Genomic DNA, 21,202 nt, shown 5'->3' with positions numbered 1-21,202 from the left:
GTCAACATCCGGAGTATATTAGATAGACATTGACTGTGTGCGCAATATACTCCAACAGGAAGATGTTTGTAACTAAAAAGTATCCAGTTTGTTATCAATCAGAAAAAGCTGTCAAAAATGAATGATTGATGGTGGCGAAAGCCCAACCAAATAAACGTCAATAGCTTGGTTAGTGTGTGTGTGTCCAGTAGCTATAAAGCATGTCTTGTCGAAAGCGTCGCTTCGCGCAGTTTACAGACACTGAAATTAAGGAAAAGATAAAAGGAAGAATTCCTAGAAATACCAAGAAGAGTACAGAATGGGCTGGGCGAGTGTGGAATAGCTGGTCAGAGGAGAGAAATGAGCACAGAGTCGGTGATTTCCCCTTCATTTCAAAGTTACAAGATGTAATAGAAGTAAAAGAAGAAGATCTGAAAGTATTCCTTGTGCATTTTGTAGTGGAGGCCCGGTGAGCTGACGGCAAGGAATACCCCGGTGACACGCTGTCCCAACTTTGTGCCGGGATACAAAGGTATTTGAAGGAGAATGGACGTCCAGAAATAAACTTTATGGACACCACAAATGGAAAGTTCCATGACTTCCATGCTGCCTTGAATGCACAACGTAAATCTCTGATGTCAAAAGGTGTCGGGGCAGTTAGAAGACAGGCAGAACCGATCACAGAGGAACAGGAAAAGAAATTGTGGGATATCGGAGAGATGAGTTTGAATACCGCGATCGGGATGTCACACGCTTTTTTCTTTTACATATGTAAAGCTTTCGGACTTCGAGGTTGTGATGAACATGTACATTTAGAAGTAGAACAGTTTGAAATTGGTGAAGATGAAGTTGGAAAATATGTAACTTTCATAGGACGCACAAACAAAACATACAATGCAAGTCTGGAACAGCGTCATCTCCGAAATAAAGTGGTTAAACATTATGAGGATAGGGATAATGAGAGATGCGTATACAATATTGTATACACGTACTTGAGGCATATTCCACCTTACGGTCGTGTGTATCGGAAACCTCTACCAGACACTGGCCATGGAATAGAGTTTCGTTTCAACGAGACGGTCGGTAAGCACAAACTTGAGAAGTATGTAAGTGGTATGATGCGTCGGGCTGGTTATAGTGGACATTACACCAACCATTCTATCCGAGTGACTCTTGCTACTACTCTGTATCAAAAGGGAATAGACGAACAACTGATTGTTGGGAGAACTCAGCACCGTTCGTTAGCAGTGAGAGAGTACAAGAGAACATCCAATGAACAACAAAAAATGATAAGTAAAATGCTGGACCCACCCAAGGAAATATGTGAAGTCAAGGAATTGAAAGGACAGACACAGCGAAACACTAGCCATCCATTTTTAACCAGACAATCCCAGACCTTTGAGAGTTCGTGGAATCCATCCATGCGATATACACTAACAGCTAGCATGGCATCAGAGTTAGCTAAAACCATGAAACCCGACGAACAGGTGGCCAAACGTACGCGTAAAGGGACGAATCCAACGGCAACCGAACCCATCAGTTGTCCTAATCGTCGTGAATGGATAGAATTAACGCCAATAGAAGAACGAGAAGTGCTTGATATTTCATCACTATCAGAGCTTGCAAGCATCATAGAAGAGAATGACGATGAAGAAAACATTATTGGAAGTGGCAGGGAAACATCTGGAGAATTTGGGAATAGTATTGGTCATGACAAATCCAAAAGTGTAGAAGTGGGGGAAGTAATCATACCAACCGAGCCAGTTGCATTGAAAGTGAGTGTATTAAATAGAGAGAAGAATGACCATGATTACAAACATAAAAAATTCAGACACAACATAAGTGTAGGACAAGCCGAAATATCGGGTGATAGCTCTGAAACAGGGCCCTTGTTGTTTGAGATCGATAATGATAAGGAGATGATGCCTAACTTTGACCTTAACTTTGACCCACTGTTTTCATCAGACACTGAGATCGATCCAACAGGTTTAAAACTTGAAAGCAGAACAACGGAAGAAAACGATGAAAAGGTCATAACCGTGTCCTTGCAAATAAAGTACAGAGTGAAAAATGACAAAATATAAATACCATGCACTGTATTCTGAGGCCATTGTTATTTGTAGTATTGTAATTGTGCTAACGTTTGGCTGAATGTGACCGTTACATAATGTAACCATGGTAATGGCATACATTTTTTTAGGATTATACATTCCCAATTGCTGCATTTCAATAAAGAAATATGTATTTCGTTTGAGAACTTGTAGTGTGTAGTGTCTAATTTTGTTGGTGCATGTGTATTAGCTAGAGTGTATAAATTCCCCGCACAGACATTGTTATTATTATCTCCGGAGTATATTGGAATTCGAAAGTCAATACACAACAAAGTTATGTCCGGAGTATATGGGAAATCGGAAGTCAATACACAACAAAGGAAATTAGCCGGTGTACAAAACAGATACAATCCGACCAATATGCGCCTCGCTACCGCTCGACGCATATTGGTCGGATTGTATCTGTTACATAACTTATTCATTTAATATCAAGATAGAGCCCCCTCAATGCTATTCATTTTCAAAAGAATCTCTGAAAATGGGTCATTAAAAGAAGGCAATAATTCCATTCCTGTTTCATGTTGTTGATTTACTAAGAATTCAGTGATAGCTTGCTTATTTACTATCAATCATTTCAGTCAATGTATTCAGTGCATTTGCCCCATTCATAACAGTGCATTATAATACTAATACTAATACATATACATTCAAAATCCAACGTTTCAGTAAATTAAGTGTAGTAAGAAGATATGCATATTAATACATAAGTACGCCAGTTTCTGTTAGTCTTCCAGGCCGTGCAATTTTAAATATTTTCGTCATTAAATTGTATACAATTATTCGTACCTAGATATCTAGATGAACTGAACATTATACAAAAATGACTTATGACAATTATAACTTTCAGGAAATGGAATGAATCATCCGAACCATTTTTTTTCCAAAAGTTGGGTATTTTGAATATTTAATATTATTATTGGCTAGACTAGATTAGTTGCTCGACAACTATTTCCATTCCCCCTTTCCCGTTAGCTATTGATGTGCATTTATCTGGTAAATGTATTTGTAAATTGTAATTAATATAATGTTGGGAATAAACCATCATTATTATTATTAATATTATTATTACCTTAGCCTTTAATTATAATTTATTCCTGGGACAATATCAATAACGTTACCGTTTATACAATGATTTTTAAATTACCATGTTCTGCTGATCGTCCTTTAGTTAAAGAGATGAGTTGATAACCAATGTTATTATTGTTCTCACTTCAGTATTTCAGTTCGAGATTGATTATATTTGAAAATACGTTTCTCTTACCAGTAAATGATATTGATTTAAGAAACCTTAAATTCTAACTTCCAATATAGAATATTGAATATTAAGATTTATGGCTTTTTTGATATAATGTATCATTTCATTTATCTGGTTGCACTTCATTTATCTGGTTTGAACAAACATTAAGGTGTGACTGGTAATGTCAGATTAATTGGTGGCCGAACTCCATATGAAGGAAAAGTTGAGATGTATCTTGAAGACCTAGGTGGATGGTTACCAGTTGCTTACCATACTCAGCATTGGCATTGGCATTGGGGAATGAAAGAGGCTGATGTTCTGTGCAATGAGTTAGGTAAATATTAGAAACTGTTTAAATTTAAGATTGAAATATTTTTGAAAAGTTGACACTAAAGGGCTAATTATTGTTTAAGGAAAATATCCTATGAAACTGTGAGTGTCTGAGTCACGTAATTACGATTGTTACAATTCAATCTCCTCAATTTCATTACTATGAAGGGTACCCTGGAGCGATGTGGTCCGGGAGGGAAGACGATACTCTTAGAAATGACCCAAGAGATAGTATATTTGATGTGAGATGTAATGGCGAAGAGACATCACTTTTATATTGTACTGACTATGACACTTATGGTGAAAGTTCCGTCGTAGATGCAGCTACAACTCGATGCAATTGTAAGTAATCTATTGATAATATTACAGCTACTCAAGGCAGAGTTGGCTTTTTAGTGCCTCATTTATTCTAATATTCAATTGTTCTGTTTCCAAAGTAACTTGTGCATTCCTGAAATCGTGTTGAAATCGCAATTTATGACACTCATTCATAGTAAGTGACTAGAAAAAGGCAACCACGACTTTTCCCCATGGGGAGTTTTCTGTTGTTAAATAACATAGGAAAATTAACCTGATTATCTCCCTAGTAAGTATTGTTGTTGTTGTTCAATCCAGCACGGTGGCGTGTGTCACCCTATGTAGTCATAAGATGTTTTGATAAAGTCAGCCAACCGTTGTCGTCATAGCCTTGTACTGCTTCTCGTGTTACAATTATTTTAGCAACATTGCTACGTTATTTATACATGAGCAATCTTTAGCTTAGCATAGAATGTAACACAACACTTTTTACATTTCCAGGCATACTCATGGATCAAATGTAACAATTTTATGTTTAATGAAGGGGAAAAAGACGTAGGCAAGCAAAACAATACCATGGAGTAATTTTCGTACGACTGTTGTCAAGCCAGATGACATACTTGTTCAACTCAATAGACTTTCGTTTATAAGAAACAATTATGTTTTTAAAATGTATCATACTATGACATACTAGCACTGTCCGTGTACTCGTAGTACTAAGTTAAGTACTAACTCAGTTATCACTGGGAAGGGTAGTTTATTATACAGTTAATTTCTTGACGTGTGTAATATATCTCTGCTATTCACAGATCACGGATACCTTGGATGTTATAGAAACTATTGGAATAATCCTGTTCTACCTGATATTGGAGACTTTGGAGTAAGACATATACATAACATGACTATTCAATGGTGTCTTAATTACTGCCGAGAACGAAATATGACCTATGCTGGACTGAGTTTTGATGATTATTGTTACTGTGGTCTAGAGGGGACGCCTTACGATAGACTTGGTAGAGTAGCAAATGTTGAATGTGATGATATATGCTGGGGTGATCGCAGTCAAATATGCGGAGGAAATTCGAGAATCGGAATATATCAAAGTACGTATATTACCAAATAGTCACACAGTCACTCAGCAAAACTCTTACTTTTTCCGTAGAAATAAGTAACCAATAGTACGACTGATTTACTGATTTACTTACCGAACAATAGCATCCGCCAGCACTTATAATCCGGTATGATGTTAGTCCTCATCCAAATATCATTCGTAAATAACGTTCAGCCATTCGTGAGCACACCTTTTCTTCGTGAGGTTTTAAAGACACAAATTTAATTGCCGAACTCCGCCATCGCGCCATATCCACCCATTGGTCAATCAACCCGAAATTAAAGTGTGACCCAGGTTCTTAGAACCTTGTGGTAGTGTTGTTAATTTATATTTATGTTGTAAGCTTTATACCTTTGTGCATATAGTAAAGACAAAAGTAATTCACTTCATGTGTGAGAGGGCGATGTTCGTCTTGACCTCTTGACCTTTCGCCTTCCCATCATGTTGTAGGTAAGTGATTTCATGTCTTCAGAAAAACTATTTAATTTGTGTAGTAATCCAAAGCATCCAGACTCTTGATGTATGCCAAACGAAAGATGACATATGTATTGATGTCCGAGTGAAGTTTGGAAAGTTTTCATTGCGATTTTACTACTTTTTGAGACATTGAAACATCTGTGATTGAACTGTCATAGTCGCCTGTATTTAGCATTGCGTCATAGATGTATTTCAAGTTTTGATGAGCTTGTAACTTTGTATTTTAGTATTTTATTGTAAAGTTGTTACCCTCTTGACCTTTCGCCTTCCCATCATGTTGTAGATGGTGATGAAGAATTAAACCAGCAAAGTGTCGATCACAATTCAAACGAACAGTCTCGTGTTGTTGTTGTGTGAGAGCCTAGTGTGTGCAGTGATAACACGAGGCGCAAACCGGTCGAGCGATTGGGACACAACGCGCCTCTGGGCCCCCGATCGGCAACCGACCGCCACAAATGGTGACCCCGACGTGATTGTGAGTTCTGACATATTGCTGTGTGGAGGACTGAGCGATTTTATTTAACGAAGAAGACGAGTTTTGGACATTTTCATGCTGGTTGCGGGTGCTACACTGTGGAGAGTGTGAGCGATTTCGTCATCACTGCGTTTGGATCCATGGAACTGAGACGTCTGCCGTCGCCAAGCAACGCGTCCGGTTTCAAGTTTCAAGTGCAAGGGAGCAGTCAGCTGTTGATCAACGGAAGTTATCAGCGTGTAATACATGAAGATGTGTATACTTTACTCAAGTTTTTATTGTAGCGTGTAAACAATTATTTTTTGTGTGATTATTTTATTTTTATTTTCAGGTTCTTGTTTTTTATTAGCTTAAAGCAAAGACAATTTGACCTTTTGGTGTATTGAAAACTAAACTCATAGATGTGGTTTTAGTTGTTGCACAGACAACAGTATATATTTTTTTTGCCAGTGAAATTTGTCTGTGTAGTAAGTTTGCAAACTGTGTTTATTTCGATTCAGTTTTAACACTGCTATGGAATATACTAAGTTTTAGTGTTACTCTGCATTCATATACATTGTGTATTAATATTGCTCATGAGTAAACACTAGTGTGGTATTGGTATCCCAGCATTCATTGTAACTTTTTAGAGATACAGGTTTGCAGGTGCACAGTATTTTTTTTTCTTTTTCATCACAAGTTTGAGAACATGCTACTTTTATGTACAAAGCATTAACATTAAGTCAGTTTGTTCATTTTGTGTGGTGTAACTTAAATTATAGGACTAAGTTTTTATCAGTGATTGTAAACTTGATAAGACATTTTTGGTAGTTTGTAAGTGCTACATGTACTCATTTTGTCTCATTGCTTGTTTGTGTCCGCTAATCATTGTTGCCATGGCAACTGGTACAAACCCTGCAGCAATGGAATCTGGTTATGGGACTGCAGCCAGGGATGAACCAGAACCTGGTACATTGTCTTTGAATCCGTCACAAGTAGCTGTTACACACGTTCCCCTTTATTCAACACCTAAATTACCTAGACATACATCCCGATCTCAGTATAGTAGTACTCCTTTACATACAACTACAACTCCATCCCACAGTCATGCGTTGTCAACACCCATAGGTAGTGGTCTCAACGTTCTTGGTATGTCAGGTCCTGGTAGTCAACCACCACCACCACCACCTGTGTCCAGCACTACAATGCAGGGAGTTAATTTACAACAGAGCCCTGGGAATGTGAGTTATCCAAGTTTGGTCGATGGTAGTGTGCGTGTGCCATCTAGTGGTGGGTTGCCACAGCCTGTTGTTGGTGGTACCCAGAAGTTTAGTGGTGCACCGATTATTGGCCAAGGTCAGCATGTTGGACAACCTATGACACACATTCCAGAAAACAGTCAACCTACACATACTCCACATTTTAACATGACATCTTCACACCAAATTAAGAATGTACCTAATTTTACTGGTAGTCCAGACTGTAAGGTCCTTATTGATGACTGGATAAGAGACACACAGTACTTACTCAATGCAGGAGCTATGCCAACTACTTTACAATTTCAGACAATAGTTAGAAATTTAGGTGGTGAAGCTAGAAAATTAGTTTTGAATTTGCCAGTTCATGAACAAACTGCTGAACGAGCATTCGAAGAGCTTAGAGCAGAATATGGTGATCTTCGTTGTCCGTTAGATCCTATGGCTGAATTCTATGCACGACTTCAACAACCCAATGAGTCAGCTTGTTCGTATGCCATCACCCTTGACGCTGTACTTCGATCTATTGAGGAAAGACAGCATGGTGGACGTCAACTACCAGATCGTGATTATCGCCTTACTCACCAGTTTATGAGAGGTTTGCATGAGGAGGAGGTTTACAACCGCCTGGACCCCATGCAGCCTTGGCGTATGACTTTCAAAGATCTGCGAGACCAGTTGAGAAGATTGGCACATGAAAAGAGAAGGGTGAAAGTTGAGTCGAAGTCAAAGAAGGTTAGCAGTCAGCCAGTAGTTATCCAAGGGGGTGATCATGGGACAAAGAATGAGAAGCCAGCTAAGCAGAATGTTTTGAAATCAGAGCTATCAGAACTTACTGAATTGGTAAAACAGATTGCTACTTCCCAGGAGAAGCAAGCAAGCAAAGTGATTGATCTTGAAGAGAAACTTTCAAGTTTGGCTTTGAAAGACAAAGGTAATTCAAGTGGTAGGGCTCAGAGTACTAGTGGTAGCCGTCAACGCCGCCAAACGAGTGGGCCTATTACTTGTTTTAAGTGTGGTCAGGAAGGCCACATAAGCTCAGGATGTCGATCAAAGTCTAGAGGCAAGGAAGCATCAACCAACACACCTTTAAACGAGTAAAGTCTGTGGCTGAAGGGCAAGCTACGGGCTCACCTGTTAACACCAGCCCTATTGAGAAATTAGCTGCAGATTTAAAGCAGAACCAATTGAACTTGCAACGTGACATAGGAGTGCAGTCAACTGTCCCTCCAGAAGAGTTGCATCAGCAGTTAGTTGGTCCAGTGAATGAGGATACAGTTATGGTGAATGGTATAACATGCAGTGCCTTAATTGATACTGGTTCCCAGATTACGTCAGTGACTGATGTTTTTGTTTCCCAGCACCCAGAACTATCTCATCAACAATTAAAGTCTAGCAGTGTTGTTATTGAAGGGGCTACCGCTCACTTGGTACCTTATGTAGGGGTGATTGATCTTAACCTTGAGTTCCTTGGTCAACAGTTCAAAGGAGTCCCTGCATTTGTTGTTCCTACTACTGAGTATAGGACAAGAGTGCCATTGCTTGTTGGTACAAATGTTATTCGAGCAAGTCGTGACCACCTTAAAAGTACTCGTGGTAGGAGTTATCTGAGTTTGGTGAAGGGGGAGTCTGTGGTGTGGTATGATGCTTTCAGACAAACAGGAAAAGCAGAATGTGGTGACAAAAGTGGCTGTGTTGGATGTGCCAAATATACTGGACGGCGTCCTTGTACTATCCCACCAGAAAGTGAGATGCATGTTAGTTGTCGTGCCCCCAGAGCACTTGGGGATGGACCATATACAGTAATGGTGGAAGGACCAAGGTGTCAGAGTAAAGGAGCTGGTTTGGTTATTGGTAGAAGTATTGGCACGGTACAAGATGGCCATGTTGTAGTAAGAGTATGCAACTTGTCTGCAAGACCTGTGAAGATTCACCACAACACTACTCTAGCAGATCTACACATTAATGTACAAGTACAAGATACTTTGTCCAGCGGTCAAGATCCTAGAGTGACTAAAGTGTCGAAACAAAGTGACGTCAATGGTGATGACACAAATAATCGCAAAGGTCGTGCAGCAAAGCGGACTTCAAATGGTAACAGCAAAGGCAGTCTGCGTCACAGATCAAGACCACCAACTAGGAGTGGTAGCAAGCCTGTGTCCTCTCAGAATACAGTGCATGATAACTGTGGTGTAGATCTGACTAATGCAGCCACTGAGAGTCTTGGGCAGCTCAAGAAGTTGCACGATTTACTACGTCGCAATACTGATGTGTTTTCTCAACATCCATTGGACTATGGTTGTACATCTACAGTGCAGCATGAGATACCACTTGTGGATGACAAACCATTTCGTCTACCTCACCGAAGGATACCACCTTCACAGTATCAGGATGTTTTGCAACACATCAAGGATATGGAAGCTACTGGTGTGATTCGTCCAAGTAAGTCACCCTTTGCCTCTCCAATAGTGGTGGTACGCAAGAAAGATGGTACTCTACGTATCTGCATCGACTACAGAAAGCTGAACTCGCAGTCCATCCGTGATGCTTACCCCCTACCAAGAATGGATGAAGCACTGGAGGCTCTTGGCAAGTCTAAGTATTTCTCATCTCTGGACTTAACATCTGGCTACTGGCAGGTGGAAGTTGCTGAAAAGGATCGTCATAAGACAGCTTTCACAACTCCCATGGGTCTATATGAGGCAAATCGCATGCCGTTTGGTCTCCAGAACTCTCCAGCCACATTTTCCAGATTAATGATGTCCTGTTTGGGTGATCAGAACTTTTCAACTGTCCTTATATATCTAGATGATATAGTAGTATTTTCTGAGTCCTTTGAGCAGCATTTGGCCAGGTTACAACTTGTATTTGATCGTCTGAGACAACATGGATTAAAGTTGAAGCCCAAGAAATGCCATTTCCTACAAAGTGAAGTAAAATACCTGGGACATGTTGTGAGTGCAAAAGGAGTTAACACTGATCCAGAGAAGATAGAGAAAGTAAGAGAATGGAAAAGACCAACCAACTATAAAGAGGTTTTGCAGTTCTTAGGGTTCTCTGGCTATTACCGCAAGTTTGTCAAAGGCTATTCACAGATAGCAGCACCCTTGAACAGACTTACATCTGGTGATGCCAGAAAGAAGAAGGGTAAGAAGAAGGTACAGGAAAGACCAGCATTTGTATGGACAAGTGAATGTGAGCATGCCTTTCAACAGTTGAAAGAGAAGCTGACCACAGCACCTGTATTGGGATTTCCAGATTTCTCCCTCCCATTTACACTGCAAACAGATGCTTCTATAGATGGTTTAGGAGCTGTCCTTGCACAGACTCAAGAGGGCCAGGAGCGGGTTATTGCATATGCCAGTCGTGGATTGAAGCCTGCAGAGACGCGTTACCCAGCCCATAAGCTTGAGTTCTTGTGTTTAAAGTGGGCAGTGACGGACAAGTTTAAGGACTATCTCTATGGAAACAGATTTACTGCGTGGACTGATAATAATCCTCTCGCATATGTAAAGACCACAGCCAAACTTGATGCTACCGAAAATGCAATCCTTTGTCAAGAATTGGTGTGAAACATGTAAACGATGTGTGCTGAGGAAGTCACCTCCTACATCTACACGTGTGCCTCTGGTGAATATTCGTACTACAGCACCAATGGAACTTGTGTGTATAGACTTTTTGTCACTGGAAAAGTCCAAGGGTGGTGAAGAGAATGTACTGGTGGTAACTGATCATTTTACCAGATATGCGCAGGCGTATGCTACCAAAGATCAGAAAGCTGTCACTGTAGCTAAAGTATTGTGGAAAGAATTCTTCTGTCACTATGGTTTTCCCAGAAGACTCCATGCTGATCAAGGAAGGAATTTCGAGAGTGCATTGGTCAAGGAGCTGTGTGCTATTACTGGAGTAAAGAAAAGCCGAACGACCCCTTACCATCCGCAGGGCAACGGGATGACAGAGCGTTTTAATCAGACGCTGTTAAACATGTTGGGGACACTTGATCCAACACGTAAAAGGAACTGGAAGGAGTACCTTGGTTCTATGACCCATGCTTACAACTCGACGCGTCATGAATCCACAGGGTACCCACCATTCTATCTGATGTTTATGCGCAACCCTCGTCTACCAGTTGATCTTGCATTCGGTGTGAGTGAACATTCCAGTGAGACAGGTGACCAGTCTGAGTATGCTGAAGATCTGAGTAGGAGACTGAAAGAGTCCTATAGTGAGGCCATTCGACAGGCTGATAAAGCGAGAGAACGACAGAAGAAGACGTATGACAAGCGTACCAAGGAAGGGATGGAACTCCATCCTGGTGACAGAGTGCTGGTAGTAGACAAGTCCCCCACCATTGGAAAGCATAAGTTACGAGACAAGTGGGAGTCAATACCTTACATCGTATTGTCTAAGAATCCAGATCTCCCAGTCTATGACATCCAAGTAGAAGATGGTGACAGAGTGCGAACTTTGCATCGTAATATGTTGAAACCTTGTACATTTTTGACAGCTGAGGATAGGGAATATCAGGTTAATGGTAAAGAAGATAAGAAGCAGGATGCTATTGTCAATGATGATGATAGTAATGTTGAACCAAGTAGTGGTAGTGACGACGACGATGACATGTCTGATCAGGGTGATATTGTGAAAATTCATTGTCCTAGTGGTGATGCCTTGTACACATCTTTTGTTGAGAGTGAATCAGCATTGTCCCCACTTCAGGTACCAGAGATGACAAAGGAGCCAGCTACTGGTGTGGCGCCTGAACGTATTTCGACTCCAGCTGAGAGACTTGATTCAACCATCGATGCTGTTGGACATTCAGATGAATTACAAAGTGATTTAGTATCCCCTTTGGAATGTATAGGAGCAGATCCCAGTGTTGGTTGCAGGACTGGTTTACCCTCTAATCTAATGGAAACTATTGCAGAGGAAGGTCACCTTGATAATGATCCTGATGAATTCTTTGATGCTATGGGTGCAGAGCCCACTGTCACTGATTCACCTGTACAGTTAAGGGATGAACATCAGAAGGAAGCTACCCCAGACATGACTGAAACACCTGGACAACGACGTTATCCTGTTCGACAACGACGACAACCTGACAGACTAACTTACTACAGCATGGCATTGCTATGCGAATTGCTAAAGAGTCGTATTTAGTTACATTTTCATGTATTTCTATTTCTTGTTTAAACGACAAGTGTGCCGTTTTCCTCAAACCAGGGGAGGATGTGACCCAGGTTCTTAGAACCTTGTGGTAGTGTTGTTAATTTATATTTATGTTGTAAGCTTTATACCTTTGTGCATATAGTAAAGACAAAAGTAATTCACTTCATGTGTGAGAGGGCGATGTTCGTCTTGACCTCTTGACCTTTCGCCTTCCCATCATGTTGTAGGTAAGTGATTTCATGTCTTCAGAAAAACTATTTAATTTGTGTAGTAATCCAAAGCATCCAGACTCTTGATGTATGCCAAACGAAAGATGACATATGTATTGATGTCCGAGTGAAGTTTGGAAAGTTTTCATTGCGATTTTACTACTTTTTGAGACATTGAAACATCTGTGATTGAACTGTCATAGTCGCCTGTATTTAGCATTGCGTCATAGATGTATTTCAAGTTTTGATGAGCTTGTAACTTTGTATTTTAGTATTTTATTGTAAAGTTGTTACCCTCTTGACCTTTCGCCTTCCCATCATGTTGTAGATGGTGATGAAGAATTAAACCAGCAAAGTGTCGATCACAATTCAAACGAACAGTCTCGTGTTGTTGTTGTGTGAGAGCCTAGTGTGTGCAGTGATAACACGAGGCGCAAACCGGTCGAGCGATTGGGACACAACGCGCCTCTGGGCCCCCGATCGGCAACCGACCGCCACAAAAGTTTCTCGAGTTTCTTTAAGTAGACACTAGGTGGCGTCTACCATGGATAACAATGACACGAATCGATTATTCGATTCGCAATTCGCCTGATCATATAATGCTTACTTTCATTTGCATTGAAATATACCTCATAGAAAACTGAATCTATTCAATATTCAAGAAAATGGATAATTTCAAAGATTTTTACAATGTATGAAAGATTTTTACAATAAATTATTAAAATCTAACGTTTCTACTGTTTTTTACAGCGAGTCTAGGGGCATGTGGTGGCCACGTTGAAGCACCAGGTACAATCTACTCACCAGGTTTCCCTGGATACTACACCGATGAGTTATCTTGTAGCTGGACTATAACATCACCTGCATCAAATGTGATAAATCTAATGTTTTCTATACATGACTTTATCGGAGAGGAACAATTTAATATTTCTGAAAATTTCAATGGGTCACATTATGGTCTAAAACTCGGTAATTACGGAACAACATCCTGTTCAAATGTTGTCCACTTACAATTTCATAGCAACAGTGATACTGGTGGTAGAGGGATATTTGCTTTGGATTTTTCAGGTGAGTCTTTTAGCTTCAATTTTACTACTTCATTCAATTTACAAAGCACATATCTGTCAACCTTGGAATCTGTTGAATGTTGTGAAATAAACATAAGACATTATAATATACGCGCCTTCCAGTCATTAACAATATTTGTCTTTTCAGAAGTAGTTCCTATATTTTACTCATGATGAGATCAACTTTTTATGCACATGTAGGTCCATTATTTCACAATCACCACAATAATCATGTATACCAATTTATATTTTTACTTTTGAAATGGAATATAGTGAAAAACCAAACATTGTTTACAATGCATTGCGTATATAATGTTTTGGGTTTTCGATTTCTCTGAGCTTTTTATCACATAAACAACAATCAACATATACCTTGACAAGATATACTCCGTGAATCATATCTAATATATGCCTGTGTATGGGCGATGTCAACTTTATATTACTTTAGATGTAATCCCAGACTGCCAACCACCATCTGGTCTTTTAGAGGCGAGAAGCTTCAAGTACAATTATGCATGTCATTATTTCCATGGTGACAATATTTCAATAGAATGTAAAACTGGATTTGAATTAAGAAGTTCTCATCACGTCATAGAGTGCCAGAAAAATGGAACTTGGAATGACTCTTTACCTATGTGTACTAGTAAGTACATGTATATGGTACATGTATATGTTTTCAAGTGAAACTTCACCATTATGCTGGTAAACTGTAGAATGATTTTCACAACACCATTCAGTTTTTTGTTTGTTTGATACAACCATGCAGAAACCAACAAGAAACTGCATATGCCACACTTCAGTAGCAAGATCACATTTTTTTGCTACATTTATTCTAAGTGAAATAAACCCTTTAAATGTATTGCAACTCCATGCAGACATTCGGGCGCCAATTGCAAAGTCTTTCACAGTATCAAGCACAGAATGAAGGGCGCGTAAAGTGTCTTTTGTGGTGTTCATTCGATGTCTGTATGGTGGCATGTCTAGAACATTTCACTTAGACAAAATGTAGCCAGAAAATGTACTCATTCAATCTTGCTATCTTAAAGTGTAACATGTCCAGTTTCTTATTGATTTGTGCGTGGTTTTATCAAACAGAAAAGCTGTACAGTATTTTGAAATTGACTGTAAATTAAGCTTTTGTTCCAAACACACATGTATAAGTTTTTTTGGGCTTCGTCAGTCAGTCTTTGTCTGCTGACAAATTTACTATGCAGTAACAATTCAAGTAGTAATCTGAAAGGTCCAGCCGTTGATCTGTTTATGTACCCATTTTTTTTTTGCAATGTGCATACTTTACCCTAGGCATCTATTATTTGATATCGCTGTTTCTTTTATTTCAATTTATACAACACATCACCTTCATGAGTTTCCCATATATAAACAAGCACAACCGAACTGATAAGGTTCAGTAGTGCTATAGGCATCGCAAAGTGTCTGTCTGTCTGCTTGCCCAGGCCCGTGTGTGTGTGTGTGTGTGTGTGTGTGTGTGTGTGTGTGTTTACCATGTCTCAAACCTGCTGATGTAGGTAATGAACATTATGTACTTATAAGTGTCAATCCTCTCAGCTCAGTGGACATTTAAACTATATGGAGAATATGGAAACTTAAAATAAGTTAATCACAGAATGTTGTTGTTGTCGTTGTCGTCGTATTTACTTTGCAATGACGTTTAGTGCATTGTAACTCGTTTGGAAAGCAATCAATATCAGTACTATGAATCCAATTTCAGATTACACAGAATGTTTCAGTTTGCATGTACAAGTGCTATCAGTGTTCGCAATTGTCGTTGCGGAAGATCGTCCGTACTTGAGTAGTGATTTCCTACATGCAAGTAATGAAACTATTCCATGTTTGTTTCAAGTATGGCTATGCGTCTGTTTCTCCATCAGAAGCAGCACAAGAAACTGTCGCTGCCCTTTCCATTGGTAAGTAGGATGATATAGAAATACGTATAATTTGTCAAGCGCCCATATAATGTTTATATTTGCTATATTTACTTGATAGGGCATAATCCTTGTTAAATTCAGGTAAATATTTTGTTCAGCAATCGACATAGAAAACTTGTGCTTGTAATGATGAATTATAATATAATGATAAATTATTATCAATCTATTGATTTTTTGAATGTAAATGCACATGTATCGATAGACTTAATATTTAAGACTATCTGGAACGTGTTTAGAAATGTTCCGCAACTGCTGTAGAATAATTCTCTCTTTAGAATATGCTAAGCCTGTCAAAACTATTATTTTGTGACATATTCAAACAGTTACTTGATTTCTCGTCTGATTATTTTATAGCGGTTGTAGCTGGATCAGCGGCAGGAGTGCTTGTTGTAATTGTTATTACAGTACTACTAGTTTGTTGGGTGTACTTCATCAGAAGGTGGGTCTATTTTATCAAAGTATCATACCTAACAACGATGGGACCATGTATCTAAATGATACGCATAGGTAGTAAAATGGGAACGATGTATTGTATGTAGTAGATAATACTATCATTATGGAAATTCAAAAACAACCTCTCTGTGTCAGTAATACATTTTAAATATTTGTTTATGTTACTATGTTGCAGACGCATGCAGCCATGTCGAAAACACACACACGATGAAAACTCAGAGGAGATAACACAAAATGAAGCAATGGCGTGCGAAACTATAAATGATAAGGGTGGCGCTAAAATGTCTCACATTCGTATGCACGTGAATGAAAATACCCCAATACCCACGGAGAATCGTGAAAATGATGGCTTCACTGATAAACACACAAGAAACCAGGGATCTGTAGTGGTCAGAAACATAGCATACGAATCTGTTGATGACATTTGTGCTGACAAGATGGACGACACAAACCGAGATGATACAGTAAGAGGAATGAAAGAAAATATCGCGTATGAGTCATTTGATGCTAGAGATAACGATGAAGATTCATATGCTACACTGGAGTAGAGAGAACAAAATAAATTTTCTCTTTAACATTAACTATCTTGATTATTGATTACTGGGTTTATTACAGATTATAAATAACGTCATACGAATTGTTATAGTGTTCTGTTTTAAATAATAACTCTGAGAGTGACTGATCTTACCTACATGTAGGTACTACTCATCGTGATCAATAGAGTCACAGGCTATCATCAGTTCATGGAAGTTATTCAATGTGATAATTCAGCAATTCACACAGCTAATGCAAGACTACACGATTTCCCCATTTAAAATACTTACAGAGCCTATATTGACATTGAATGGTTGTATTGTCTTATACTAAGATATCAATATCACTCCATGGGTCTTATACTGATTCTTATCCAGAATATCAAACATTTGACTAAAACGTCGCAATATACACTCATAATTCTTGATTATATGGATTACAGAGTGCATTACAGGTGAGGGTACCAGACGAATCATTTATGAAATTATGTAATTCCCAAACCTTCGTTTCTTACACGAATATGCGATGTACGATGAAAATGTGTAGGTTCGACAACTGCAAAATAAATAATCAAACTTAGTTAAGTTTTGTTTTAAGAAGTTATCAAACCAAAGATTTGAGAATGCCAGTTAGCAAACAATGGTTTGTATATTTACGCTTAGTGTATTAGTGTATTATTTTTATCTAAACCACTGCAATTAGAGTGAATATTACCTAACCTAACGGGTTACCTAACGGATATCAACCTTTTACATTAACAATATGTTTCATTTTCTCATATATATCATTTTGTTTGTAATGTAACGTCTGCATCAATCATTAACTTTTTGATGCTACTTACTAATAATTTGATAAATGATTAATTAGGTTTAATTGTTATATTTAATAACACCATCTATTTACTACTAAATAAATGACAACATATGCCAGTGTTTTATATGCTCACACTGAAGTAAATGTAAATATGAAAATATTTAGTTGTATTATGAGAGAAAGGCAATCAATTATACGGTATATTTCAAAACCCATAATGTCAACTTTGGAACTTTATTGAACACGTTACACTAATTACAATGTATTACTTTGTTGTTGTATGTAAGCGGTTTTACATTATTTACTTGTATTTATCCAATTCAAAATAATATACAAACGTTAATGCTGACAAACACATTTTGTTGGTCACTTACACTTGCAGTAAAACAATTGTTTGACCACGTCTTCACGAACAGTTCTGTCCCCTGGGGCTATCAAACATATGTCAGTGTGAGTACAATGGGGTTTTTTCCTTTATTTTTTAAAGCAGATGTAAGAATTTAACGTTTTTCAATTCTAATAACCGATGATTTGTCATGATATTTGTCTACTTGTGGCTCCGGAATTGTTAAACTGATATTACCCCGTAGTTTCTCGAGGGACCGTCAGCTAAAAGTGTGTATGCATGAAAATATGAAAGTCTTACAAAATAAATAACCAGAATTACGACGCTCACATCACTTTAAACAATGAGTGTTTCTCGGTCTTTGCTATGGTAAACAAGTTGGAATCCATCATTTAATACTAAATATATTATTTGGTTTTCCAGGAAAAATGTAAATTTGGCGACCTAAAGTCAAATTTAAAATACCACGAATGTTTAGCTGTACTGCCCATACACTCGCTAAAGGGAAACAATGTAGCATGAATCATTCAACTTCGACTCGAATATTGATTTTAAAAAAAAGAACCATTAAAAGAGGAAATAAGAGACAAAAACATTTAAGGCCTGAAATAAATCACTCGAGCGATCTAAAGCTGTATATATCGATTACATTAACGTAGTGAGTGACTGCCAGGAAGTGGTAAGGGCATGTGACTCACATACCTATACTCATGAATATGTGAAGTCATACAAATAATGTTTGTATAGTACAGCTGTTGTGGACGAGATTGATACGGGCTATTCCATTTATATGGGTATGAAAGTAAACTTCGCTAGCCTCTAATAAAAAGATAATTTCCTGTCTTATAATTTTGGTGTTTTTTTGTGTTAGTACTCGTCTCTGATGGGAATTCTTTTCAAGTCTCCATGATTGTAATACCACGGCCAAATAGGAAAGTTGATAGAAGTGGCATTTAAATGCTTTGAATTCACATTATACAATTATCGTTGACCTTTATGTGTCTGAGTTAATATTTTAGTAATTTTCGAAAAAAACTTCAACACCGGTTTATGTTACTATTTACTCTACACCGGGTTTTACGAACAATATTCGGAACGACTTTACCCTCGTTCATTCTTTACTTTAAATCGCCAACTGCTTTAACTGAACTACAGGAGTAGGTACTCCCCAAATTTTCAGATAGTGGTGTGCGACCCAAATTCAAAACCGTACGTACATAATATTCATATATGTTTCGTGACGTTGAACGTTGTCTTTCACACAAAAGTCTGTCTTTAATAACAACGAACATTTGAAGTGACAGCCCCTTATAATAAGCTGTGTTCATATCTCCATTTTTCACATATCGTCGAGATAACACACTCCTTCACGACTCTGGTATTACAACGTTTCGGTACACTGTACACATAGACTTGATATAATCCTTTTGTCCGATTTTTTTTCCCTGATCCGAAAAATCACATTCATAAATATTAACTGTGACCTTTGAACCAGGAACTTTCGTCGTATTATGAAATTTATAAAATGCTTCCATAGGTTTCACCAAGTGGTAATTAATGTGACCTAAAGCACATCCAGTATATAGTGTCATGGCCTGTCAAGCTCTGTTTATTTTCATAGTGCTACTACAAATCATTCAGGCGATCAAAATGACCCAAGGTAAGTGAACAGTGCAAACAAGTGTTGTACTATATGGCCATCAATCACAACATAGTTTGCACTGCGCTGTACTTTCTTTCTTTCTTTTTTTTCGTAATTTCATACAACGTTGAAGTTTAAATGCCGTGTTTTCATGTCATTGTCAACGTACTGATGTACACGCTGGTTTATTTTAAAAATACGACAGTCGATATATTTGTGTAAGTACATACTATTTATACACAGTGGCGTGATTAAGTTCCAATGGTGATTGTAAAGTAGAATGCACCTACGAACAAGTTTTTAGTCGTCGTTGCCTATCTACTTTAAATTTTCGATACTGTTCCTGTCCCTGAATCACATGAACATATTAAAAATGACAGTTTAGAGTACATTTTTATCACATGTACATAATTAACCGGATGTAAAGGGAATGCCTTCCCAAAGGGAAATCGTTCTAGTTTTATTCCTAAACATCTTGTTGGAATGAACAATTCTGAGATATAACTATCAAACACTATGTACCCCTAATTACTTGAAAATTAATTACAGAAAACTATAAGAAATTATCTGCAATCATTAATTATGCAAATGAGTTATCATACCAATTAAAAATTACTTTACTAAAAAATATATCAAACACGCGTTCTTTGTTGTTCCAACATTATGAAATTTGGGGCTTGCATTCTGAACATTTAATTTATGACACAAATGACTCATTAAAACTGAAAGCTACTTCAACATGCTTTATGTGCGTTTTGCTATGGTTTAATTATCCAAGTGACCCAAAAACTACGAGCTTTGAATTAGAATTGAGTTTTTAAAAGATATGGTCTAATTACTGAAAATCATTCATTATGTAAATTGGTAATTAGTAGTCATATTATGTTTACAATGTTAAAACACCCAATTCATTTCTTAAAATTAGCATAAGAAGGATGTGAAGCCAGTGTTTGTCTTTAAATGTGGTGGAATCTTTTTTGAGATATATCGTCTTCACAATGGCAGACAGACAGACAGACAGGCAGGTAGACAAAAGCACGGATGATAAAAAGAGACTACTGAAAAACTGGGAAGTTAAACGAGCAAACAGTATATGAATACTTGTTCAAGTTAATAGGTTATCTAACAGTGCATCTGAAAATGATATGAGCTTCCTGGATGTGTTCTCTAAATATATATAGATATTGTGCATAATCGAATTTAAAATCAACAAGTAACTGTTATGAACTCCAACAACTTGTAGATGGTAGTTGACTGTTCATGGGCCACATATACATGACTGCAATTACCAACTTTATCACGATTCTTAATATGTTACATATCTCTTAGATTACCATTAAAATATCAATTTTGACAATGTACTTTACTAATAAGGCACTTTCGTATTTTTATCACTTTTAAAATCAAGATACCAATAATTCTATTGACGTAACTTAGTATGTTGGAATAATACAGAAATAAGTAGAACAGCTTCACTATACTAAGTGTATGAATTGTTTCTCAAAATGCGTGTTATACATTTTAATAGTGGTTGAATATTACAACCTCTTTTCAGATGCACCAAAGACTGTCCGATTGGTTTGCGACCCAACTCCATACAGTGGCAAAGTTGAAATGTACCTGGAAAGTGAACGTGAATGGATACCTGTAGTTGGAGGATCACCTAATTGGCAGTTTACTGGTGCAGAAGTTACGTGCAATGAATTAGGTAGCAATAACTCAACTAATTCTATGTTATCTCTCAGATTTGGAGAATTTGTACCTTGTGGCT

General features: G+C 37.9%; 1 protein-coding gene across 1 annotated transcript; it reads left to right on the top strand.

The window, feature by feature from the left end:
• Positions 1–15,519: 15,519 nt before the first annotated feature.
• On the top strand, positions 15,520–18,560 carry LOC144448505 (uncharacterized). The gene is made up of 3 exons (XM_078138768.1): positions 15,520–15,622; positions 15,998–16,082; positions 16,272–18,560. The coding sequence occupies exons 1-3, from the start codon at positions 15,523–15,525 to the stop codon at positions 16,642–16,644; spliced, it is 558 nt and encodes a 185-aa protein (XP_077994894.1). The 5' UTR covers positions 15,520–15,522; the 3' UTR covers positions 16,645–18,560.
• The last annotated feature ends 2,642 nt before the right edge of the window (positions 18,561–21,202 follow it).

Source organism: Glandiceps talaboti, chromosome 17, assembly GCF_964340395.1.
Source record: "Glandiceps talaboti chromosome 17, keGlaTala1.1, whole genome shotgun sequence".
In the NCBI taxonomy this organism is placed as follows: Eukaryota; Metazoa; Hemichordata; class Enteropneusta; family Spengelidae; genus Glandiceps; species Glandiceps talaboti.
This window is presented reverse-complemented; position numbering and strand designations above follow the sequence as displayed.